This window comes from Aotus nancymaae, unplaced genomic scaffold (genome assembly GCF_030222135.1).
Source record: "Aotus nancymaae isolate 86718 unplaced genomic scaffold, 86718_ANA_hifiasm-v0.15.2.pri h1tg000036l, whole genome shotgun sequence".
Classification (NCBI taxonomy): Eukaryota; Metazoa; Chordata; class Mammalia; order Primates; family Aotidae; genus Aotus; species Aotus nancymaae.
This window is the reverse complement of record NW_026988450.1, coordinates 67,881,578-67,906,975: the sequence shown is the minus strand read 5'-3', so window position 1 is coordinate 67,906,975 and position 25,398 is coordinate 67,881,578. Positions and strand designations below refer to the sequence as shown.

Below are 25,398 nucleotides of genomic sequence, written 5' to 3'. Positions count from 1 at the left end.
CTCCCTGGCCCCCAAGGAGGTTTTCTCTCACCTGTGCCCGCCCCCCACCCCCTTCAGAACTGACATGGCTCCTGCCTCCCCTACCCCAGGTCCAACCTCTCCAGCCTGGACTGGAGCACAAGCACACTGCCCTTTCTGGAGTTCTGGAAAGGAAGTGGGAAGCCCGCCCTCCCCTATCAGAACAGGGATTAGGGAGCGTTCTGTCAAGGGAAAGTATGAGGAGGAAGAGGGACACTCGCGGGGACTGGGCTGGGACTTCCGGCCTGCGAGGCAGGGAATAAGACTTTAAGGCCAGTCGTCCCTGGGGCACCCCAAGTATTCCAGGGTTGAAGGCTCATTCAGGGGGTTCCCGTTACGTTGTGGCTGCAGACACCCGGGACTGTGGTGGAACTCTGCTCAACCTAGGTCTGCGAGTTGGGCGACCTCTCGCTCGAGCCGGCTGCAGAGCTCTAGGCGGCTCCGCCAGCACTGCCGCACCCCAAGGAGTCCCCAGCCGGTGGCTTCCATGTAAGACTGCGCGTCCAGCGCCCGCAGCAGGCGGTAGCGCGGCAGAGAGGGCAGCGGCTGGGGGATGTCACCTTTGGCGCAGAAGCAACTGAAGTAAGCGAGCAGCAGCAGCGGGCGAGGGGCAGCGTGGAGCAGGGTGAGCAAGGGCGCGGTGGAGGGGTTGGGGTCGCTGACGGGGCAGAGGCTGGTGGGGCAGAGGCCGGCGCTGCTCCACAGCAGCAGCACCATGCCCTGCTCCCGCGCCACGCGCTCCCGTGCCGCCCAGAGCCACGGCAGCGAGCCCACGCGCGCGACGTGCCTCCCCTCCCACAGGTCCACGATCACGTCGCGCCCGCCGCCCAGCGCTGCCTGCAGCAGTTCAGCCAGCGCTCCCACCAGGCGCCGCTGAGCCTCAGAGTCCGCCGCGTGCAGAAGCAGCACTGGCCGTACTGGGCCCCGGCCTGGTGGCGGGGAGGAACAGATGAAGGGGTGCGAGCTGAGGGACAGCTCAGCCCTCTCCTCCCCAGTCTCTCAGGATACCGTAGGGTGCTCGCCTCTCGCCTTCACCCCTTATTTGTTCTGGGGGTTGGTACACAAAGCAGCCCTAGACTGTAAGTGCTCCTGGGCTAATTAGATAAAGACGCCCCTTCCAAAGAGAGGGCCAGGGCTCTAGGCTGGATAAGTACAGCCCAGGCTGGATTTCTGCCCCACTAGCCTTTTGTCCACAGACTCCATACAGTGACAATCAGCTCAAGGGGCCCTTTGCCCTACCTTAACCATTCCTGCCCACTTGGGTACCAGAGGCTCCCTGCCTGGGTAACAGAGACTGGGTGCAGTGCGGAAAGCTCAGACAGGGGAGGGTGAGGGAACAGCTAGCCCCGGAGCTGGGCAGGTCTGACTTCGGTGAGCTTACCTGACTGTGGGCGCCGGCAGGTGAAGGCCAGAACAACACCCAGTAGGGCGAGGAGGGCCAGCAGTGCCAGGATCAAGAGCCCCAGGTGTCTGTTAGAGACTGAGTCAAGTAGGGTGAGGCCCACCCAGTTCCTCAGTGCCCAACCTCCCTCTTATCTCCCTCTCCCCAAGAACTTACCATCCGGACACAAGAGGTGCTTCCAGGCAAACTGGACATCTGATAGCCACACCTAAGGGTACAGAACCCCACACCCCTGTGAGTCAGGCATCTTCTCCCAGAGGAGCTAAGTGAAGCATGGAGCTGGGGGAGAGGGAAGTTGCACTGGCTAGGGAATTCTTCTGGGGTGGGTTTGTCTGTTCCAGCTCCTGGCCTGGCAGAGAACAGGTCAAGGGTGGCAAACTCAAGTGTGACAGGGGCCAAACTCAAAAAGTAAACTCAAAGTTGACCAAGGCTGCTGTGAGGACCTGGAGAGCACAGGCCCTGACTGAAACAATCAGATGGCACTGAGCTCCAGGCATTGTCACCGTGCCAGAATGTGGACACACAGCACCAGGTTTTCGGATTTTTCAACAGAAGCCAGAAATCCAGCTTTGTTCATATATGCATAATAGTGGTAATATTAGTAATAGTCAGGATAAATAGTGGTAAGCAATTTCGATTTAAAACACTGTGGTGGCCAAACCAAACATTTTTGCAGAATGGATTTTCCATGGGTGGGTGCCACCAGGGGAGTAGAAGCCAGGGCTCTGTATGTAGAGTGAGGGTAGGTTTTCTTACCAGGACACAGCGCCCTGGCCTCAGGAAGGGAATGATGAGGTCTAGTGTCACCGGGCTTGAGCCCTGGGCCTGTAGAAACAAAGAGCAGAAAGGCTGTCCTCAGGGAGGCGGATCTGGCCCTGTCTGGCCTTAAGTCTTTGCCCCTGCTGTTCCTCCCCACCACACCCCAACCCCACCATCCTACAATGCTTAGGCCAAGTGCCACCTCTGACAAAAAGGCTTCCCCAGCTACTCTGGCTTTCACTGATCTTTCCCAGAGCTCAGCTTCTGCTGCAGTCAAGCACTTGTCAACAGACAGACTCTGAGTGTGTCCTCTGTGCCAAGCCCTGAGAAAAAAAGGCGGGTACAGACATTGTCTCTGTCCTCTAGTGGCTCACAAACCAGGGAGGCTAATTTATCTGCTGCCTCACTTTACTCTCCTGCACAGCTGAAGAGGTATCACAAGGTATCATTGAAAAGAATGTAAGTTTTGCTGGGCACAGTGGCTCATGCCTGTAATCCCAGCACTTTGGGAGGCTGAGGCAGGCAGATCACCTGAGGTCGGGAGTTCGAGACCAGCCTGACCAGCATGGAGAAATCCTGTCTACTAAAAATACAAAATTAGCCGGGAGTGATGGCGTATGCCTGTAATCCCAGCTACTTGGGAGGCTGAGGCAGGAGAATCACTTGAGCCTGGGAGGCAGAGGTTGCAGTGAGTCAAGATTGCACCATTGTACTCCAGCCTGGGCAATAAGAGTGAAATTCTGTCTCAAAATAAGTTTTGGGGGTCAGGAGACCTGGGTTCAGGCTTAACTATTGCCTTTGTAGTCCCTAGCTAGGTGGTCTTTGCAAGGAGACAGGTTACCTTTCTTTCTTAAGCTTCACTTTCCTCATTTTTATTTATTTATTTTTGAGACAGAGTTTCGCTCAGTAGCTCAGGCTGGAGTGCAGTGCCGCAATCTCAGCTCACTGCAACTTCCATCTTCCCTGTTCAAGCTATTCTCCTGCCTCAGCCTCCTGAATAGCTGCAATTACTGGTGCATGCTACCACACCACCATGCTAATTTTTGTATTTTTTAGTAGAATGGGGTTATGTCATGTTGGCCAGGCTGGTCTCAAACTCCTGACCTCAGGTGATCTGCCTACCTCAGCCTCCCAAAATGCTGGAATTACAGGTGTGAACCACTGCACCTGGAGTACTTTCCTCATTTTCATATGGGGGATAGTAATCTTTATTTTACTGGGTTATTGAGAGCATCAGATGGGTATAGGCACATGGATGTCTTTTTAAATAAACACAATGTATATTCATTTATTGGTAACAGCTATTATTAATCTGTGAGCTCCTTAACTGCTATATACTTGTATCTCCCAGAGCCTGCTACAGGGTGGGCACAATGCATCCTGAATTGGATAGAATTTTAATTAAAAACTTTTTTTTTTTTTTTCTAGAGTCAGAGTCTCATGCTGTCATCCAGGCTGGAGTACAGGGGGCTGATCATAGCTCAGTGCAGCCTCGAACTCCTGGCCTCACACAGTTCTCCCGCCTCAGCTGGGACTACAGGAGTGAGACACTGCACCTGGCCATCTTAAGCATGACTTAGTCTTACATATTGTGTTGCTATCACCTGACTGCTTGGGAGCGCTCATACAATGTAAAACAAACGAATAAGTTGCAAGTGAGCATTTAAGAACTGGGAAGAGCTAGTCATGCTTGGTCAGCTTGGTGCTGTGGTATTAAGAGTGTATTTGACTGTGGTTTTTATATTAGACACATGGAACAGATAGTCTGATAAACTGCGCCTAGTCCACAAAACAGGTGAAATCTGTCAGTAGTTTACAGGATTGTGCAAAGAGCCCGTCAGCTGCTTGGGCTCTGCCTCCTGGGATGGAGAACATCTGCACAGGTGCCTCGTGGAGGCAGGAGAGCAGTGGTAGTGGACAGCTGGGTTCGAGGGAAGGCATCAATATAAAATGTTGTTCGGGTAGGCTAGAGCAGTGGTCCCTGACATTTTTGGCACCAGGGATTGGTTTCATGGAAGAAAATTTTTATACAGGTTGAAGGGGTTGGGATCAAGGGTGGCGGGAGATGGTTTCAGGATGAAACCACCTCAGATCATCAGACATTAGATTCTCTTAAGTAGCTCGCACCTAGATCCTTTGCATGTGCAGTTCACAGTAGGGTTTGTGCTCCTATGAGAATCTAATGCAGCCACTGATCTGACAGGAGGCGGAGCTCAGGCAGTAATGCCGGCTCACCCTCCACTCACCTCCTGCTGTGTAGCCCAGTTTCTCACAAGCCACAGATGGGTACTGGTCTGCGACTCAGGGATTGGGGACCCCTGGGTTAGAGAACACCTGAATGTGGGAGGGCCAGTCCCTTGCCTCTGTTATTCCTGTAAATTCAGAAACTGAAAGGATTAGAAACTGTTCCCTTGAGAACCCCACTAACTGTCAGCAAGTCAGCTGAACGAAGGCTGATCATGTAAATAAAGTAACCAGATGGTAGGAGTCAGGGATTTTTTTGTTTCTACCTTTCCAGGGTCTATCTCAATGAGGTGACAAGGAAATTGGGAGCTGTGCTCTGAACAATAGGACCTAGTAAGGGTGAGGCCATACCTGGCTGACAGTGTACACGGAGGGCACCAAAGTCTCCTACCCCAAGTCTTCATGGCTCCAGGCAGCACTGAAGGTGGCATGCGTTCTTGAAGAGAAGTGAAGGATCAGCTGCTGGGCTTGGGTATCCATGCTCACATTCCAGGATGTGAGAGACCCTGTTTGGGGCGGGGTGGGGAAGGTTGATAGGAGCTGGGCTTCAGGTGATGAATTCAGGACTGGACTAGGGTTTAGCTTGGTCACAGTTGGGTGAGGATGAAATGGGGCAGGAGCTCCCGGCAGAGGTCCCTTGTAGGTTCACCAGTCTGGTGGGGGCATTCAACATGGTTGCTGTTTCCAAAAGAGAACTGAGAAATACAGGAAGCACAGCTTAGCAAGTCCAGGCAGTACCCAGTACCCCCACATCTTTTCTCAGTCATGGTTGTACCTTGAAGCAGAGCTGGGGGTGCAGGTCCACCTTCTCCAAAACATACCACTGTGGGAGGAGAGGTGAATTTGTCAGGGAGAAAATCCCTGGGCCCCAGCCCTGCCCACCCTAGTCCTGCAGGGGGCAGGGGGTATCCTCACCCCCTCTGACTCTTGAGCTGTGGCATTCGGGAGGTCTTTGCAAAGGGTGTGCCAGTCGTACCTCTGGCAGAGGGCAGCTTCCAGCTTCAGTGGGCAGCGGAGTGTCAGGGCCATGACCATCTGAGTGTGCTGGCTGTAGTCAGTGAAATGCACTGACTTCCAGAAGTCTGAGCCATCTGGGAAAGTGTCACGGTCAGTGGGTGAGGGTCAGCCCTGCTTTAGCCCCACCTTGCCACCCACATCCTGGGGTCAGCAGGAGATGATGTTTGCAAAAGTAACCAGCACTATTCCTGGCCTGAACAGGTATTCAAGCAATGAGCATCCCTTTCATTATCTTTCTTTTTCTTTTATTTTTTTGAGGCAGAATCTCACTCTGCCACCCAGGCTGGGGTGCAGTGGTCCGATCTAGGCTCATAGCAACCTCTGCCTCCCAGGTTCAAGCAATTCTTATGCCTCGGTATCTGAGATTACAGGCATGTTCCACCAAGCCCAGCTAAATTTTCTAATTTTAGTAGAGACAGGGTTTCACCATGTTGGCCAGGCTGGTCTCGAACTCCTGAACTCATGTCCCACCTGCCTCAGCCTCCCAAAGTGCTGGGATTACAGGTGTGAGCCACCATGCCCAGCTCCCTTTCATTATCTTTCTGTTTTTGTTTTGTTTTGTTTTTGAGACAGATTCTCACTCTGTTGCCCAGGCTGGAGTGCAGTGGCCTGATCTCAGCTCACTGCAACCTCCGCCTCCTGAGCTCAAGCAATTCTCCTGTCTCGGCCCCCCAAGTAGCTGGGACTACAGGCATGTACTATCACACCCAGCTATTTTTTTCTATTTTTAGTAGAGATGGGGTTTCACCACGTTGGCCAGGGTGGTCTTGAACTCCTGACCTAAGATGATCTGCCCGCCTCAGCCTCCCAAAGTGCTGGGATTACAGGTGTGAGCCACTGCGTCCGGCCTCATTATCTTGCTATCCAGCTGTCTCTCTCCTCTCCTTCCCAGGCCTACATTCTGGCCAGCTCCTTGCTTCTCCCCAAACTTGAAATCTGCTTAGGGTCCTCTCAGAACCAGGAATGCCTTCCCCTCCTATCTCTCTGTTTCCAAATCCTGCTCTTTTTCTGACCCCAGCTCAGGTGCCACTTACTTCCCCTAAGAGGCCTTCTCTGCTTACAATGGCCCTTTTTAGGCTTCTCCCTTTCCTGAGTTATTGCCCTACAGCCTAATCCTTATTTATAACCCTGCCCTGTAAATTCTGTAAGCTGCTTTGTGCGATCACTTGTGTCTGAATGTCCTGCCTCTCCTTGAGAAAAACAACTTGAATACAGCACTTCAGACATGAATGGCCACTTTCACATGTAATATTTAACTCAAGCTTCACAAACACTTTGAAGGCAGAGCAGGTATTGAGATTTTAGATGAGGAAAGTCAGGCTCAGAGAACAACTGAGAGAACTGGGATGGGAACCAGGTCTTCTGGCCCATCCTCTTAGGACACCAGAATCTCCTAGGCCTCATATTTCTAAACTTCTTACAGTGCTGCAGCGCTCAGCACTCTCTGATCTATTGGCAAGCTGACTGGTAGACTTGGCAGCCCTTTTCCCCCACTGACTCCAGGGTAAGTACCTGCGTACCTTCTGGGGGCTTCCACCAACACAGGTGTGAAGGGTGTTTATGTGTATGTGTAGGAGACAGAGACAGAGGGTATGTACATGCACAAGGGTGCATGTTAGCCACACTCACAGACTTCTGGCCATCTCTGGAAGGGACATCTTTTGCGCCTCACAGTGTCCTCTTGCAGGTAGGATGCCTGGGGGAACAGGGGAGCAGGTGGGAAGGGTCAGAGGAAAGGCTTTTCCAATCTTGCTCAGACCTAAAACTCATTCCAGCTTTACCTTATTGTGAAACAAGCTGCTTGAGCAGGCTAGGCACTGAACAGGGTGGGCAATGTGGGGTGGGGACAAGGGTGGGGAGGAACTCCAGAACATAGGGGAGAGATCAGCAAGTGAAGGGCTGACTCCTCTTCCTCCTAAAGAGAACTATCCCCAGAAAGAGGGAAATCCTGAAGTCACATTTCTCAGCTTTGGCCTTCTCTGACCTCCACTCTCAGCCATCCCCGAGGTACCCAGTGCTCTGTGTTGGCTCCTGACTCTGGAATACCCAAATGCCCACCTGCTGTCCACCCTGGCAATTGCTCATGGCTCTAGGTCTCTGCCAGCACCCTCCCTTAGGTCTCCCAGGTGACCATCTCCCTTGCCTTTTCTATCTAGTCCAAAGAAAACTTTCTGCTATGTTCCTTAGACTTGTAAAGAGAGAAGGAGGACTGCCACAGAGGCTTAGAGGGGACAAGACTTTTGGGGGCATATAGAACCTTGCAGTGGCCATGCACACACTCCTTCCTTGGCTCCTCAGAACACACAGCGATGACAGCTGTCTATTCTGGCTCCGTGGGCTGAGGCTATGTCTGGGCCAGGGAAAGCTGGGTTTGGATGGGGCTGAGGTTGGAATCACCCTAAGAAGGTCCAGTGTTCAGCAGGATCCTTCCACCTCTGACCCAGTGTGTGGCTCACAGCCAAGCTGGCGCCAGTCTTCCTAAGCATGCCAGTAACACCCAGTCCTTTTAAAACCTGACTTACTAGAGATATGCTTGACCAACTGTACTACCTTGGGGGCCTAGGAGCAGAGCCATGGACAGCCCACACCTTTTCCTTTGCTCACCTCTATGCACAGACAGGGCAGAAGGAATTCATAAGACAATTCTACAGTGTGGCCCCCAGACATGATTTTCTGTGGATGAAGCACCAAAGGCAGACAAAAGATGCCTTAGAAAGAGCATAACACATAGATAGGGTAGGAGGGAGCTGGGATCTCGGTCAAAACACACCATGTTTTCCCTCTTATATGAGACACTTGTACTAAGAAATCTCCTCTCAAAGATTCTCTGCTTAGTAATCTAACCATTAGCTCTAGGTGCTCTAGGTGGAGCTGGGGGGAAGGAGACTGGGAACACATTCCTTTATTGAAGCCCTACTATATGCCAAGGAGTGTGGTGGGTGCTAGAAGCATTAAATCAATTAACTCCATGCAAGCATCACAGTGACCTTATGAAGTATCCTCACTGATATAAAAATGTAGCGAGCTGAGGGCTCAGGGGTACAGCAGCAGTCCTTGCAAATGGTGCCAACTGTATACAATGGCATTCATGACAAAGGGAAGTTGAGGTGGGATGTTAGGGCCCAGTTTGGGAGAATGGGGGACATCTCATTCTCTGAGAGACAGGAGCAAAGGGAAGGAGATGGAAGGGTACCAAGACAGATGTGACCATTTTGTTATGTTCTCTGGGGGAACAACCTCTTAGGGGAACTAAAAAGGCTTTTCAAAAAAACATTTTTTTTTTTTTAGATGGAGTCTTGCTCTGTCATCAGGCTGGAGTGCAGTAGCGCCATCCTGGTTCACTGCAACCTCTGTGTTGTGGGTTCAAATGATTCTCCTGCCTCAGCCTCCCAAGTAGCTGGGACTGTAGGTGTGTACCACCATGCCCAGCTAATTTTTGTATTTTTAGTAGAGGTAGGGTTTCACTATGTTGGCCAGGATGGTCTCAATCTCTTGACCTTGTGATCTACCCGCCTTAGCCTCCCAAAGTGCTGGGATTACAGGCATGAGACACCGTGCCTGGCCTTAAATTTTTAATTACAATTCCTTTTTCTTACTTGTCACTAACTTGAAGCTCAAGAAAAGGCTTCTTCTTTTTTTTTTTTTTTTTTGAGACGGAGTTTTGCTCTTGTTAATGCAATGGCGCAATCTCAGCTCACCGCAACCTCTGCCTCCTGGGTTCAGGCAATTCTCCTGCCTCAGCCTCCTGAGTAGCTGGGATTACAGGCACGCGCCACCATGCCCAGCTAATTTTTTGTATTTTTAGTAGAGACGGGGTTTCACCATGTTGACCAGGATGGTCTCGATTTCTTGACCTCGTGATCCACCCTCCTCGGCCTCCCAAAGTGCTGGGATTACAGGCGTGAGCCACCACACCCGGCCCAAGAAAAGCCTTCTTAATGTCTGAGTCACACTGAGGATCCTCTCACTGGGGGTAAATACCATACTAATTTCTCTGCTCATTTATGGTCATTCATGGCTGCTCCAGGTCTCTGCCTCCCTTTCCTTTTCTTACAGGTGACAAGGCCCTCTGCTTTTCTGTCTAGTTCAAGGAATTCTTTCTTTAAATTTTTTTTTTTCAATGTAGCAGCAGGATTTCACTATGTTGTCAAGCTAGTCTTATACTCCTGGCTTCAAGCAATCCTCCTGCCTTGGCCTCCCAAAGTGCTGGGACCACAGGTGTAAGTCACCATGCCAGGTCCAAAGAAGTCTTAATGATAGAGCCTTCAGCTTGTAAGGAGGTCTTGAACAGTTTACCTTCCCTTTCTGGGCCTCAGTTTCCCCATTTGTACAATGGGTGGCCTCTCTTGCTAGCACTGTGTGATCGGGCTTTTTATAGGGGGATGTCATGCCATACCTGGACATCATAGGGACTGCTCAGCTCTTCACAATGCAGTGCCCACTGGTGACAAAGACGCACACTGACCTCAGGGCCTGAAGGTATAGTCACCCGAATAGCCCGGGCCTCATGCAGCAAATCAAAGGAGAACTCAGGCCCTGGGGAGAGGAAGGACTCAGTGGCCTTATCTCTTGACCTTAGCATCGGTACCACTCAGCTGAACCCATCTCCTGTTCCACCCTGTCCCCACCTCTGTGCCTTTGTGAGTCCAATCTAGGAAGACTTTTCCATGCCTCTGGATCCGAAGGTTGGGTCCTTTTAGAGCGATATCCCTTGTAGGAGATATCTGGAGAGGGGATGGAAATGTGATGGCTCTTCTCAAACAGGCAATGACTATGCAGCAGCTTCCTCTAAAGGCAGAGAACAAGGTTGGTCTCAGGCCAGGAATCGGGAAACCTGGCTTCTGTTTCTATCTCTGGAACCCAAGTTACCACAGGCAAGTTGCTCAAACTCTTCTTGGCCTCCGTTTCCCTAGCTGTGTAATAGACAGAATACTTTATCTCCATACTCTCTCACATGGCTGGAGAACCAAATGAGAAGCCAGAAAGCAAAGGTCTGTGGGGCATTGGGTAGGGCTGGAACTGACAGGGAGAGCACCTGAGCAGGTGCTGGGATCTTATGTTTCCTACAGAACTTGAATGTGGAAGACTTTTTGGATTTCTGCACCAGGAGGCCGAAGAAGCCCCACTGAAGACCTGTGTTGGGGGCAGGGAGACATATTTACTATTTAGCCCCCATTACCCCTCCCCTACCTGGAGATGTGGCCCAGTGTTAGATAGTAAGTCATTTTAAATCAAGGAGGGTAAGGGTGTCAAGTTCTTTAGTCTTGAAAATTATGATGCAATCAAGAAAGGATTAATTTCTTAAGTATAGAAAAAACGATATATACAAAGATATTCATTTTAGCATTTTTTTCTTTCTTTCTTTTTTTTTTGTTTTTTGGAGACAGGGTTTTGTTCTGTCACACAGGCTGGAGTGCAGTGGCACAATCATTGCTCACTGCAGTCTTGAACTCTTGGGCTTAAGCAATCCTCTCACCTCAGCCTCCTAAGTAGCTGGGACTACAGGCATGTGCCACCACACCCAGCTAGTTAAATTTCTTGTTGTTGTTGTTGAGACAGGGTCTAACTATGTTGTCCAGGGTGTTTTCAAACTCCTGGGCTCAAGTGATCCTCCCATCTTGGCCTCCCTAAGCAGCTGGGAGTACAGGCAAGTATCAACATGCATGGCTAATTTTTAAAAAGCATTTTTTTCATAGAGATAGGGTGTCACTATGTTGCCCAGGCTGGTTTTGAACTCCTGGACTCAAGTAATCTCCCTGCCTTGGCCTCCCAAATCATTGGGATTACAGGTGTGAGCCACCACGCCTGGCCTGTAGCATTGTTTCTTTTTTTGTTTTTTTTAAACAGAGTCTCACTCTGTTGCCCAGGCTGCAGTGCAATGGTGTGATCTCAGCTCATTTCAACCTCCACCTCCCAGGTTCAAGGAATTCCCCTGCCTCAGCCTCCCAAGTACCTGGGATTATAGGCATATGCCACCATGCCTGGCTAATTTTTGTATTTTTAGTAGAGATAGGGTTTCACCATGTTAGCCAGGCTGGTCTCAAACTCCTACTCCTGACCTCAGGTGATCTGCCCACCTTGGCCTCTCAAAGTGCTGGGATTACCAGGCATGAGCCACAGTGCCCAGCCCTATAGCATTATTTCTTAACAGCAAACAATGAGAAAAATCAGAAACTGCAATTTTTTTTTTTTTTTTTTTGGACACAGGGTCTCACTCTGTCATCCAGGCTGGAGTGTAGTGGCACTATCTTGGCTTACTGCAACCTCTGCCTCCTGGGTTCAGGTGATCCTCCCACCTCAGCCTCCCAAGTAGCTGGGACTATAGGTGTGCACCGCCACATCCAGCTTATTTTTGTATTTTTTTGTAGAGATAGAGTTTTGCCATGTTGGCCAGACTCGTCTCAAACTCCTGAACTCAAGCGATCTACCCACCTTGGCCTCCCAGGGTGTTGGGTTTACAGCCGTGAACCACCACACCCAGCCCAGAAACTGCCAATTTTTTTTTTTTTTTTTTGAGACAGAGTTTCGCTCTTGTTGCCCAGGCTGGAGTGCAATGGGATAATTTTGGCTCACTGCAACCTCTGCCTCCAGGGTTCAAGTGATTCTCCTGCCTCAGCCTCCCAAGCAGCTGGGATTATAGGTGCCTGCCATCACGCCCTGATAATTTTTTTGTATTTACTTTAGTAGAGATGGGGTTTCACTAGCCTCCCAGAATTAGCCTCCCAAAGTGCTGGGATTACAGGCATGAGCCACTGTGCCTGGCCCAGAAACTGCCAATTTTTAAGAATGCAAGGGCATTTAGTATGTACCAGGCACTGAGCTGAGCAATTAAAATGTAGTGTTGAATAAGAAAGAAGATCCTGCTTTACAAATAGAAGGTAATAACAGTAAATTCATAGCTTTTAATTCCAAGAATCTCAGCTGAAAAAAATTAATACCTTCACAAAATTGTATGACTGCACTTGTGAATATCTGTCATAGCACGCTATTTTAGGATGATCCAAGTCCCTTTTGAGGTTAAAACAAGAAAAATATCTGTTCTAGTAAGTCCCACTTGCCTCAGCCTAAGTGGCCCCTCAGAATGTCCCCAATTCATCTCTTCACTGAGAATGGTCCAAGAGGCTGTTTCTCATACCTGAGTGACCCGACAGTATATGCTGGCACAAACAGCAGGAACAGTGCCAGACTCGTGCACACCAGCGCTTTGTGGAGAAGCAGGCCCACCAGGTGCAGCAAGGGATATGGGCAGAACTTCCTGGGAAAGATGGAAGGGAAAGTAAATGACAGAGTCTAAGAAGGTTCCTCCTACCTCAGACAAGCTGGATTTGAGGCCAAGCTCTGTTACTTACATCCTGGAAGTGTGACTTTGGGGGTTACAGGACCTGTCTAAGGGTCAAATTCCTCATTCATAAAGCAGGTCTGTTATAAAAATCAAAATAGTGCATGGGAAAATGTCTTGTGAAGTAGAACATACCATAAAACAGGATTATTGTTGTATTACTGATAGAAGTGAGTTAAGGGGAGGAAGCAACATTTACAGAGTGCTTGGAGATTTACCCATGTCTCCCATCTAATCCTCCCTACAGATCAGAAGCAACACTACATTTTAGTGTACAATCATTTCTACCATGCTACTACCCCTCAGAAACTCAGAGTCAGTTGGAGGGGGCAGGTGCACAGTCTGAGGCCACATGGGAGTCTGGCAGAACAGCAATGTGAATCCAGGCTTGTCATGATTCTAAACCTTTTTCTTGATATTGTGCTACTTCCCAGGTTGGGAACCAAAAATTAGAATGGAGGGCTTGCTGGGCATCTGGAAAAACAGTGGGCATGGGGAGGAGCAATGGGGTAGGAAATGCGACTCACCAGTGAAACTGTCATCCTGAGGTAAAGGGCCCAGCAAAGAAAGGAAAGAGCTATTATTAGGAGGGACTCCCAAAAGGAGCATTCCTGGGTTCTTTGCCTCAAATCAGCAAATTCTGAACCCCATAGCTAATAGCCCATACCCTCTGGCTCTTTTCTTCCCAGCTCCACCCTGTCCAGGCCTTCAGCACAAAGGACCTTGGCTACCCCTTTGAGACTATGTAGAGGATACATCGAAGCTGTCACCAGAGCACAGGGACTGGGGAGGTAGCACAGGGCAGGCAGGGGAGCAGAGAGCTTTATGGCTGTGCCAGGCAGGTGTCCGTACCTGGCAGCAGCACCTTACCATGTGGGAGGCCAGAGGACCCCAGGTGTTCCAGTGGGGCAGGTGGGGACAGCCAATCCCAGCAGAGTCAGAGAGGTCAATGAGTATCAGGAGAGGCAGGAGCAGGGCTGCTGGTCTGGAGCTCCCCATGGGCTTCTATGCAGTTAAGGCTCCTGGAACATGGCTGCATGGCCTGAAGGTGGGTGGCAGGGCCTTGCTGTGCAGCAGCAAAGAACACAGAACCAGCAGGAGCCCTTGCCTGAGCCTGCCCTGGCCCTGCCCTGACCCCACCCTGCCCGAAAGCTCCTCCTTCATCCTAACCACCCAGCCAGGCCACATTCCTTCCCCTCCAAGTGGAAGGACCGAAGGAGGCTTGTGCCCCGCAAAACCCTACTGCCCCCACCTGAAAGACAAGGGGCTCCTGCTGTGGCTGAGAAGTAACAGGAAAGGAGCTAGCATCAAGTTGGGGGGCTCACCCATTTCTTAGCCCCTCCTACTCCTGAAACACACTGCAGATTTGACCCACCCATCAGCACACTACTGAACTTGTGTCTCCCATGGACATGAGCTTAACCCCTTTACTTAGAGAATTAACAGATCTCTGGGTGCTAGAGATACAGAGGTGACTGAGGCACCATTTAGAGAGGGGAGAAAAAAAGCACTCTAGAATGCACGTGAACCCCATATATATCTTGGCTTCCCACCTGGTTAACTCTCAGGACTATAACTGAGCTCTCTGTACCCATGAGCCAGGTCCAGCTCTTCTCGGCTAAGGGCTCCATGCCAAAGGGGCCTCTAGCTTCAAGGACCTACTAGTCACTACAGCCTGATCAGGAAGCCCCAGAACTCATAGCTGAGCCCTGGAGCAGAGGGAGCGGACCCCATGCACTGACCTGGTTTCCTGCGGTTTCCGGTGCTGGAGAAAGGCTGACAAGGCTCCATCTTTGTGGGAACCCTTCCCATCATCCCACAGCTTCCTCCCCCTCATGGAGCATTTGAACTGCTTCAGCCCTCACCTTGGTAACACACACACTGGAAAAAAAGTTTGGGGCACATCTACCAGGTCAAGGAATCTTGATATTGTTATTGTCCCCCTGTAACTCAATCTAGATCACCTTTCAGTAGCCTAACCCCAGCCTGCTTTTGTCCAATTCTATGCCAGTCTTTAGGTTCATTGTCTGAAGGCTGCATCCTACATATTATCCTAAAAATATCCTCTAACTTTTGAGTTCATGAAAGGATAAAAACTCTTATTCTTTATGTTTCTCCAAGCCTAGCAGTGGATATCATGAAGTATGTGCTGTGTAATTGAATAAATGTCACAATACATTTCAACTATGTAGTTTATCTGTTTCACACTTCACAAAGCACTTTCATATTTAATCCTTCTAACCCTACTTTGCGAGACAGGTGATAATTATTGTTTTCATTTCATAAAAAGAGAGATAAGGAAGCAGACTGATAATGACTTTGTCAAGGTCAAAGTCTATAGCCCAGGGAGCTCCACTTTTGCTAGGCCCTTGCAACTCAATTCTTTTTTTTTTTTTTTTGAGATGGAGTCTCACTCTGCCACCCAGGGTAGAGTGCACTGGCACAATCTCGGGTCAGTCCAACCTCTGCCTCCCAAGTTCAAACAATTCGCCCACCTCAGCCTCCAAGTAGCTGGGATTACAGCTGTGTGCCACCACACCAGGCTAATTTTTGTATTTTTAGTAGAGACGGGGTTTCACCATGTTGACCAGGCTGGTCCTGAACTCCCGACCTAAGGTAATCCGAGCCTGCCTTGGCCTCCCAAAGTGCTGGGATTATAGGCATGAACCAGAGCGCCAGGCCTTTTTTCTTTTGAGATAGTCTCGCTCTGTCATCCAGGATGGAGTGCAGTGATGCAATCTTGGCTCACTGCAACTTCCGCCTCCCAGGTTCAAGTGATTCTTGTGCCTCAGCCTTCTGAGTAGCTGGGATTACAGTTGTGCACCACTATGCCTGGCTAATTTTTGTATTTTTAGTAGAGACAGGGTTTTGCCATGTTGGGCAGGCTGGTCTTGAACTCTTGGCCTCAAGTAATCCACCTGCCTCAACCTTTTAAAGTGCTAGGATTACAGGCATGAGCCGCTGTACCTAGTCCCAATTCTCTATCATCCTATGGTCCCCCCTCCCATGGCCTCATCCTCCTTTGCCCTGGCAACAGTCTGCCTGACATAGACCCTAACAGTATTGCCCTTTGGCCTTGAAGCCAATCTCTGCAAATAAAACAGTAAGATCTGAAGGGAGGAAAGGGTGGCTTAACATACCAAGAATAGGTTAGGGAGCCTTCCCCCAAATTCTACCTAACACAGTGGTTTAGAGCTATATAAATTATGTTTTTTTTTCTTTTTTTTTTTTTTGAGACAGAGTCTCATTCTATCACCCAAGCTGGAGGACAATGGCATAATCACCACTTACTGCAGCCTCCACCTCCTGGGCTCAAGTGAATCTGCCTTTCACAGGCACATGCCATTTTTCCTGGCTACAGGGTCTGGCTATGATGCTCCTGGCCTCTAGCAATTCTCCTGCCTCTGCTTCCCAGAATGCTGGGGTTACAGCTGTGAGCCACTGTGCCTGGCCAATAATGAGTTTTTCTAATGCTGGAGGGATGAAGTGAGAAACTTGGTTCTATTCTAAAACAATCCTTCTTCTTAACTCTTATCATCTGATCTCTCACAGAGAAAATATTGGTTAATTTCTCCTGGTTAAGCTATGAGAGGAAAAGCAGAAAAGAAATAAAGACAAGAAAGAAATGGAGAAGGAAGGAAGGGAGGGAGGGAAGAAGGGAGGGAGAGAGGACGGGAGGAGAGGAGAGAGGGAAAGAGGAAAGAAAGGGAAGAAAAACAGCATTCCAGGACCCGCTGGAAAAGTAAAAGGAATAAAGGTGAGGAAGAAATGGGGGGAAAGCAAAGGAGGTGTGCATTTTATTTACTGTCTTGCTGGTTTATTTATTGTGGACACTGTTCCAAAAAGTACTTAAGATAAGAAGCACAGGGGTGAATTCTGGCACAACCTAGGGATGGGGAGGGATGGGATCAACATTTGCTGAAATCCTACTATCAGGCTCTGGGTCATGCATTTTGCCCAGTTTATTTTATTTGTACTACAACCCTTGAGTTCAGTCTTATTACCCCATTTTACAGACTGGGAAATAGGAAGATTAGGTTAAGTCCAAACACAGCTAAGAGCTGAAGTCAGCCCCTCACTTGCTGATCTCTCTCCTACGTTCTGGAGTTCCTCCCCACATTGTCACACCCAGGCAACTTGCATCGTGGTTAGGCAAAGCCAGAATGAGTTTTAGGTCTGAGCGAGATTGGAAAAAGCCTTTCCTCTGACCCTCCCTACCTGCTACCCTGCCCCCCAGGCATCCTACCTGCAAGAGGACACTGTGAGGTGCAAAAAAAAGTCCCTTCCAGAGCTAGCTGGAAGCCTGTGAGTGTGGCTGACATGCACCCTTGTGCACACACACGCCCTGTCTCTGTCTCCTACACACACACACATGCATAAACACACTTCACACCTGTGTTGGTGGAAGCCCCCAGAAGGCATGCAAGTACTTTCCCTGGAGTCAGTGGAGGAAAAGGGCTGCCAAATCTACCAGTCAGCCTGCCAATAGATCAGAGAGCGCTGAGCGCTGCAGCACTGTGAGAAATTCAGAAATATGAGGCCTAAGAGATGGTGTCCTAAGAGGATGGACCAGAAGACTTGGGTTCCCACCCCTGTCAATTATTCTTCTCTGAGCCTCACTTTTCTCATCTGGGACTTACCACTATGTCTTCCTGGCCCTTTCCACCAGAACACACTATTTAGGGAGATCAGAGGGTTTCTGGACCATGTAGTTCTCAGAAAGTACTAAACTTAGCAGTGTGATAAAATTGGCAGGGTTAACAATGTAAAGAAAGAAACTGAAATTGTTGGAAAGAAAGGAAAGTAGATCTTATAATCATGAGTTACCAGTGGTTAGATTTGTAGGAGAGTTGGGATTGTTTGGCAAGTGTCAATAAGGGAGTAACTGTGGCTGGAATAGGAGGTGGCCAATTGGAGTAAAGGCAACAAAGGTGTGTTGTAGGGCCCTGTCTTATTGGCAGGTGGTAAGGCCTGACTCAGCTGTAGTTTGTGTCAAAATGAGCTGACCAACACTTCATGCTTAATAGCCTTTACTTAGGGACCAAGTTGGGAGCTCAGGAAGTCCTGGCAGGCCCCTGCACATGCTTAGGATAGAATGCACTGTGGGGACCTTGGGCAGCTGTTTTTCTTGTCACAGCCTTATCTGTGCATGAACTCTGGTCAGACCATGGAACAGTAGCTCCAGGTTCTTTCTGTAATGGCCAATTTCTAATGTCTCCTGGGACAACTCTGTTCACCGACAGGGAACCCTGGGCAGGAAGGCCCACCAATTAGATCGATGTAAACCAAGAGCGGGCAAGTATCCCTTCTTTATATCTGCTCTTCCAGAAGGATCAACTTCCAGAAACTTTTTTTTTTTGAGACAGAGTCTCGCTCTGTCACCCAGGATGGAGTGCAATGGCACGATCTCGGCTCACTGCAACCTCTGCCTCCTGGGTTCAAGCGATTCTCCTGCCTCAGCTACCTGAGTAGCTGGGATTACAGGCATGTGTCACCATGCCCGGGTAATTTTTGTATTTTTGGTAGAGACAGGGTTTCTCCATGTTGGTCAGGCTGGTCTTGAACCCCCAACCTCAGGTGATCCACCTGCCTTGGCTTCCCAAAGTGCTGGAATTACAGGTGTGAGCCACCATCCCCGGCCAACCTCCAGAATTCTGAGGCAAGAAATTATTGCTGAGAGGTACAGACTCCCCAGTCTTAGTGAGGTAGCCAACACTGGTCATCAAGGGAAGGCATTGTTACTTATTAAACCCCAACTATGTACTAGCCTGTTCATACACATTATCTATCTAAGCCTCAAAACAACCCTGGGGGTAGCTAAAATGATGCCCATGTGTCAGATCAAAAACAGAGGCTCAGGTATCTTGCTCAAGGCAAAAGTCAGTAAAATGTCTGGCTGGAATTCACACCTATGTTGTCAGTCTAACATCAGAAACTGTTGGCCGGGCACAGTGGCTCATGCCTGTAATCACAGCACTTTGGGAGGATGAGGTGGACGGATCACTTAAGGTAAGGAGTTTGAGACCAGCCTGGCCAACATGGTGAAACCTCTTCTCTACAAAAATTTGCCGGGTGTGAGCAGACATTGCAGTGAGCTGAGATTGTGCCACTGCACAGCCTGGGTGACAGTGTGTGTCTCAAAAAAAAAAGGAAACTGTTCATTCTACTATACCACATTGCCTTGATGATCTCTAATAGTCCCTTCAACTCCTATATTCTCCAGTCCTATAAATATCAGGAAATAAATAACCATCTTTCACATTGTATAATACTACACAGTTCATAAAGCACTTTCATAATATTTTACCTTATTTGATCTCTTTTTTTTTTTTTTAGACAGAATCTTGCTCTGTTGCCCAGGCTGGAGTGCAGTGGCACGATCTTGGCTCACTGCAACCGCTGCCTCCTGGGTTCAAGCGATTCTCCTGCCTCAGCCTCCAGAGGCAGCTGGAATTACAGGCACCTACCACCATGCCCAGCTAATATTTGTATTTTTAGTGGAGACAGAGTTTCACCATGTTGGCCCGACTGGTCTCAAATTCCTAACCTCAGGTGATTAGCCTGCCTCAGCCTCCCAAAGTGCTGTGATTACAGGTATGAGCCACTGCGCCCAGCCACCTTATTTGATCTTTAAAACAATCTGTGAAACACGGAGGCCTGATTTTAGTACTATGATTGGTAGTTGCATTGGTACTTGAACATGTCTTCTGATTCAAATAATGTTCTTCCTACTAAATCAAGATCCAATAAGGGAATCTTGTTTGCTTCAGGGAACACTACAACCATGAGGCAGGAAAAAGTAATAGTAAAAGGAGAATTCCAACAACCTAAGAAGCAGAAAACTAACATAAACCAAATGATTTTGGGTGGTTTGCATTGTCGACAATAATTTCCATAATGGGTCTTTGACAGTACTCTAAGTCCATAAAGTACCATTCCAGCTGGGCGCGGTGGCTCACGCCTGTAATCCCAGCACTTTGAGAGGCTGAGGTAGGCAGATCATCTGAGGTCAGGAGTTCAAGACCAGCCTGACCAACATGGAGAAACTCCATCTCTACTAAAAATACAAAAAATTAGCCAGGCGTGGTGGCACATGCCTGTAATCCCAGCTGCTCGGGAGGCTGAGGCAGGAGAATGGCTTGAATCCGGGAGGCGGAGGCTGTAGTGAGTTAAGATCGTGCCATTGCACTCCAGCCTGGGCAACAAGAGTGAAGCTCTGTCTCCCCCCACAAAAAAATTACCATTCCAGTAACCAAAGAAATGTCAAACTATTTGCATCCCAATTCTTTAAAAATGAGCAATCTGTGGCTGGTGCACATACTGACTCCATTATTCACACATTTCCATCTACTTTTGCTCTCCAAATTTCATCTCTACTTCAGTTTGGTTTTATCCTGTATGAAATACACCCTGACTTTAGTTTACAATAATTCTGTCAAGAATGCATGTGAGGCCAGGCACAGTGACTCAGGCCTGTAATTCCAGCACTCTGGGAGGATGAGGCAGGAAGATCACCTGAGGTCAGGAGTTCAAGACCAGCCTGGCCAACATGGTAAGGTCCTGTCTCTACTAAGAATACAAAAATCAGGCAGGCATGGTGCCACTCCCCGCTATTCAGGAGGCTGAGGCAGAGAATCACTTGAAATGGGAGGGAAAGTTGCAGTGAGCCCTGATCACCCCACTGCACTTCAGCCTGGGGAACAGAACAAGACTCTGTCTCCAAAAAAAAAAAAAAAAAATTAAAAAGAATTGCATGTTTTTTTCACATCTCTTGTGCAGTACCTAAAATCAGTAAAATAAGAACTCAAAAGCTGGGCGTGGTGGTTCATGCCTGTAATCATGAGGTGGGCAGATCACGGCGTCAGGAGATAAAGACCATCCTGGCTATCATGGTAAAACCCCATCCCTACGAAAAATACAAAAATTAGCCAGGTATGGTGGCATGTGCCTGCAGACCCAGCCACTCAGGAGGCTGAAGTAGGAGAATTGCTTGAACCTGGGAGAGGCTGCATTGAGCTGAGATCACGCCACTGCACTCCAGCCTGGGTGACAGAGGCAGACTCTGTCTCAAAATAATAATAATAATAAAAAAAAAAAGAACTCAGAATTCACATTCCTTGAAGGAACCAGAAAGCTCAAGAATTAACATATTAACTGGGTCTGAAGGGATAATTAATAAAGCAATGTAAAAACAGAAAAGGGAAATCTTTAAGCAAAGGAAACTGGGAAACCATGAAACCTACATGGGGATCCATAAGAGGTTTAGTTGACTAAGACACTGTGAGACTGGAAGTATTAGGAAATAATGCAGGACTGATGGATTGGGACCACTGGAAATCTCAGAGCTTAAGGCATTTAAGTTGTACCACAGATCATGGTAGGGATTTAATGATCATGGAACAGATGATCCAGAGCTGTACTCTTGGTATACTCACTTGAATACAGGGATGCAGGAAGAAGAATGGGTATGAGGCAGAAAGGCGAAGGTCTGTTTGGGACATACTGATTTTGAGATGATAATTATGACATCTAGAGGAAGAGGTTTTAGAGTTGCAAGTACTGTCAGCCAGGCACGATGGTCACGACTGTAATCCAAGCACTTTGAAAGGCCAAGGCAGAATTTCTTGAACCTGGTACGTAGAGGTGAGCTGAGATGGCACCACTGCATTCCAGCCTGGATGAGGGAAATAAAATCCTGCCTTAAAAAAAACAGTGACTCAGTAATAGTCACTAGGTACATACATAATGTTTATAGAACAAAATAATGACTACGACTCTGGAGAGGGCAGAGCTCCGCAATTAGAGATCTGGGCATCATCCAGACACAATAAAATCAAGTGCAAAGAGATACATACCTTCCATGCAATAAATACTGTGCGTCCCAATTTTAGGTGTGAAAGGACCTTCAGTTTAATCACAGATCTCTCCCTGTCTTTAATGTACTTGCTCCACATCATTAGATATTATGTTCACAGGTTTCACATGAATAACAAGTTTCTACTAGATTATAAACTCCCCATAAAGAGGTACTTTAAAATTCTTTTGATTGCCATTATACAGTAGCAGACTCATTAACTGATACCCAGTTAACACTGAATGGTGAATGCAAATATCCAACTAAAAGAAGAGCCCATAACCTAAGCTAGATAAATGAGAATGGACCATTTCATAGATGGAGAGATTAAATGTCTGGCCCATGGTAGTTCTTACCAATCAGCTGTAGGTTAGAACTATGACTTAGGTTCCCCATGCCCAATCTACTTCTATGGCCACTGCTAGGTTTCTCAGCTTTTATCCATCATCTTATAGTGTCTAAGGCCACACCTTTCACACTCTATCAAGCACCAAACACAAGGCACAGTGTGGACAGGGCCATCTTTATTGAGATTTTTAATTAAAATGGTTTGCAGAAGAGACCACAGCCCGGAGGGGGAGCAGCTTCCCAACCGCTTCCTGACCCATGACCTACAGATGAAGAATTTTATTTATTCCCTATTTCCTTCAGTCTTGGTGGCTAAGGGGTAATGGCTGGAAATGGGGAGAATGACTGAAAGGAAGCAAGGATGAAGCTCATTCTTAAAGAAAAACCTCAAAACGCCCCAGCTTCAAACAGGTGAAGTTTGTTTCATAGCTGCTGGGTCACCCAGTTCTAGCCAACCAGGAATAAATTAGTTTTGCCACCTCAGCAGATTGCAACAGCTTTCCAGAACTTTGGCCTGGTCTGCACCAGGTACCAACATCACAGCTGCTAAAATCACCAGAAGGGATTTTAGAACCGCTCTATTCCTGCCCCTTCGTTCAATGAGAGGTCCAGGCTTCACCTCTAAGAGCAGTCCATCGGGCTTCACTTACGCTTCTTCTCCTGTGTGCTGGTGAACCAAGAGTCTAGGAGCTTCTTGCTGTAGTACAACTGCCAGGCATGCACTTGGACTGCCAACACCAACACCAGGTACATGATGGAGACGGCAGAAAAACCAAAGAGGAAACGGTAGGCCTTCCCATGGCGGTAGAGCTGCTGTGCAGCAGGGAACATCTCCATGCTGCCATAAATGAGAGGAGCGATGGAAAAGAGCCCCATGCTGATCATGGAGAGCACCAGGTAGCTAATGTTGTTGCGAGGAAAGGAGAGAAGGCCCAAAAGAGAGGGCAAAATGCTCAGCAAATACGGGTATTCCCACTGATAGGGCATGGCCACCTGATCATGTGACAGGAGCCTCAGGTGTCCCACACTCATCTTGGAAACCAGCAGCAGCCATATGACCAGATGTACGTAGATCAGCTTCTTGATTTCATACTTGAGGGTCACACTGTGGGGCAGAGCAGAGGGAGAAGTACCTTTCAAATTTTTCTCACCACCAACTATATGCCAGGCAACTGTACTGGACACTGGGATACAAATTTGAATAAAACAGCCTAGAAGCCGGGCACAAAGAACAGAGGAGGAAAAAACTAATTAGAAAATGAAGTGAAAAAGTTCTAGTAAATATATGTTCCAAGATATATGGGAACACAGGAAGGAGGAATCAACTCTGCCTGGGATGGAATGTCAGAAATGGCTATCTAGAGGCAGGTGGTATTTGAACTAGGCTCAGGAATGAGTGAAGATGGGCATTCCATGCAGGAGCACACAAGCAAAAAGGCAAAAGTATTTGTGTTCCAGGAAAGCAAGTGGTTACGTGTGGCAAGAATACATTGTAGGAGAGGAGTAGTGGGAAATGAAGTAGCAAAGACTATGAAAGAGTTAGTTTAAAGGCAGAAGAGGCCAGGCATGGTGGCTCACAACTGTAATCCAAGCACTTTGGGAGGCTGAGGCAGGACTGTTTGAGCCCAGGAGTCTGAGACCAGCCTGGCAACAAAATGAGACCCCATCTCTATATAAAAAAAATAACAATAATAACAAAATGGCAGAAGAGTAACTCAGAGCTGTGTTTAGCAAGATGACTCTGCACCACAGGATTAAAGCCTGGAGGGAGAATGTATTGGCAGAGAGGAAAGGTACTCAGCCTGCCCACACTTCTCCAGCTAGATATTTCATCTAAAGGAAGTACATACTTATCTTATTCTTCTAATTCTCTCAGGTCCCAAATGTATCCTCCTCATAACCCTAAGGGCAATGTTTCTGCTCTGGGCTAGCATGAGAACACCTGCTTAAGTTGTGAGGCCCCCTTCCCCTGGGGCCTAGAGATGTGAAGGAAATGAGGGTTCAAAGAGCTTATCATTCTTCAAAACTCGGAAAGAAAGATGTGAACATTCTGGGAGAGATAAATGGATTTAAGGAAATAAAAATTTAAAAATTTTTATTTAAAAACATTTACTGTAGAAAATGTGGAAAGGTGAAAACAAAACAAAACAACCCAGTCACCCCTAGACTTCAAGCTCCATGAAGGCAGGGAGCAGTTTTTTCGTGTTTTTTTTTTTTTTTAAATAAAACTGTTTATTGAAGGTATATGCATAAAAAGACCATGTCTGCTTCTGGCCCCATTATAACCTAGTGTCTAACACAATGTATGATGGCTGGAAGCTCAGTAATATTTGTCGAACTAGTAATCGAATGTAGAGATACCCCTTACATGGGAGTGTTTATAAAATTCATTTTAGGCGAGGCATCTTTAGGAAAGGCTGCCTTTTACTGTCTATATTCCTCCAAACGGCCCAAAATACAGCACCTACCATATATTACGTGGTAGGCCTTATGCTACTTTCTTCACACGCATTACTGATTACTCTTTCACCAAAACCTAAAAGGTAGATTATTCTCTCCCTTTGCACATGAGGAAGCTGAGGCTCAAATTAGAAATTCGGTTTCGAAGGTGACACAGCGGGGCCAGCATCGACGTGACTTGGGAGCCCACGCGGGGCTAGATCCCCTCAAGGCACCGGGCGGATCAAGGGGTGGAGCTCGCGGGGGCGATGGCGCTTTCCAGGATTGGGGACAGGCCCGAGGCCGTCACGGGAGGAGGGGACCTGGCAGGTACGCAGGGGCTGGCTGGGGAGCAAGACCCTGAGGCCGGGCGGCGTCGTTCCCCAGGCCCCGCAGGTTCCCACAGGGGAGAAGGCCTCCGCCCTCCTCGCCTCACTTCATACCTCATCTGGTAGTGCTTGGCGACGCGCTCCCGGTGCTCAAAGTCGCTGCCGTCGGTGCCGGCCGCTCGCGGGCCTGCCCGAGACGCCATTGTGCCCGTCCAGAACCCCCGAACCCCTCACGAGGACCTGCTACCGCAACGACAGCGCCAAGAAGCCAGCGCACCCGATACACTCCGCCTCAGCGCAGCCACCCAAAAACCGCGCGGCTGGACTAAGAGCACTTCCGGCCTCTCTGTCTCTGGAGGACCGACTCTGTGATCACACCTCCCCGCGCAGGCGCCCTCGTTCTCTCGGCCCATCACGCCCAGCCCCGCCTCAGGTGGAGCCCGCAGGAAATTAATCCTCAGCTTTGGCTTGTTTTTGCTGGCGCCAAGAGGCCGCTCGAACACTTCTACTTTCTTAAGCTGTGTAATATGTTTAGGACACCATTGTCCACACTTCACAGAGGGGGAAACTGATGCTTGGAAGCATTCTATGACTGTTCCTGGAGCACACATCATTCATACAGCCTCCCGCCTGTAATCCCAACACTTTG

General features: G+C 48.6%; 2 protein-coding genes across 3 annotated transcripts; both read right to left on the bottom strand.

Moving 5' to 3' along the window:
• Positions 1 to 88: 88 nt before the first annotated feature.
• On the bottom strand, positions 89 to 13,732 carry LOC105726868 (interleukin-17 receptor E-like). Its single transcript, XM_064384540.1, is given in 15 exon segments — positions 89 to 947; positions 1,400 to 1,498; positions 1,577 to 1,628; positions 2,177 to 2,245; positions 4,775 to 4,929; positions 5,073 to 5,118; positions 5,199 to 5,246; positions 5,339 to 5,514; positions 7,070 to 7,136; positions 8,045 to 8,113; positions 9,837 to 9,976; positions 10,069 to 10,228; positions 12,576 to 12,695; positions 13,307 to 13,322; positions 13,650 to 13,732. Coding segments are annotated over 14 exon segments (1,767 nt in total). The 5' UTR covers position 13,322; positions 13,650 to 13,732; the 3' UTR covers positions 89 to 396.
• A 1,304-nt stretch (positions 13,733 to 15,036) lies between these two features.
• On the bottom strand, positions 15,037 to 25,065 carry LOC110568368 (protein jagunal homolog 1). 2 transcript variants are annotated; one of them, XM_064384542.1, is made up of 3 exons: positions 24,864 to 25,063; positions 22,632 to 23,086; positions 15,037 to 21,453 (listed from the first exon to the last, which is right to left on the bottom strand). In XM_064384542.1, exons 1-3 carry the CDS (start codon positions 24,950 to 24,952, stop codon positions 21,359 to 21,361), a joined length of 639 nt encoding a protein of 212 aa, XP_064240612.1. In that variant the 5' UTR covers positions 24,953 to 25,063; the 3' UTR covers positions 15,037 to 21,358. The 2 variants fall into 2 exon arrangements, with proteins under 2 accessions (XP_064240612.1, XP_064240613.1); XM_064384543.1 differs by lacking the exon at positions 15,037 to 21,453 and having other exon boundaries at positions 22,137 to 23,086; positions 24,864 to 25,065.
• Positions 25,066 to 25,398: the final 333 nt, after the last annotated feature.

Coding starts and splice junctions, on each gene's coding strand:
- LOC110568368 (XM_064384542.1), bottom strand. CDS start 24,952: ATGGCGTCTCGGGCAGGCCCGCGAGCGGCCGGCACCGACGGCAGCGAC. Junction 23,087..24,863: donor GCCAAGCACTACCAGATGAG/GTATGAAGTGAG, acceptor TCTGCCCCACAG/TGTGACCCTCAAGTATGAAA. Junction 21,454..22,631: donor CAGCACACAGGAGAAGAAGC/GTAAGTGAAGCC, acceptor TCCCTCATCCAG/GCTGGAATGCAGTGGTGCCA.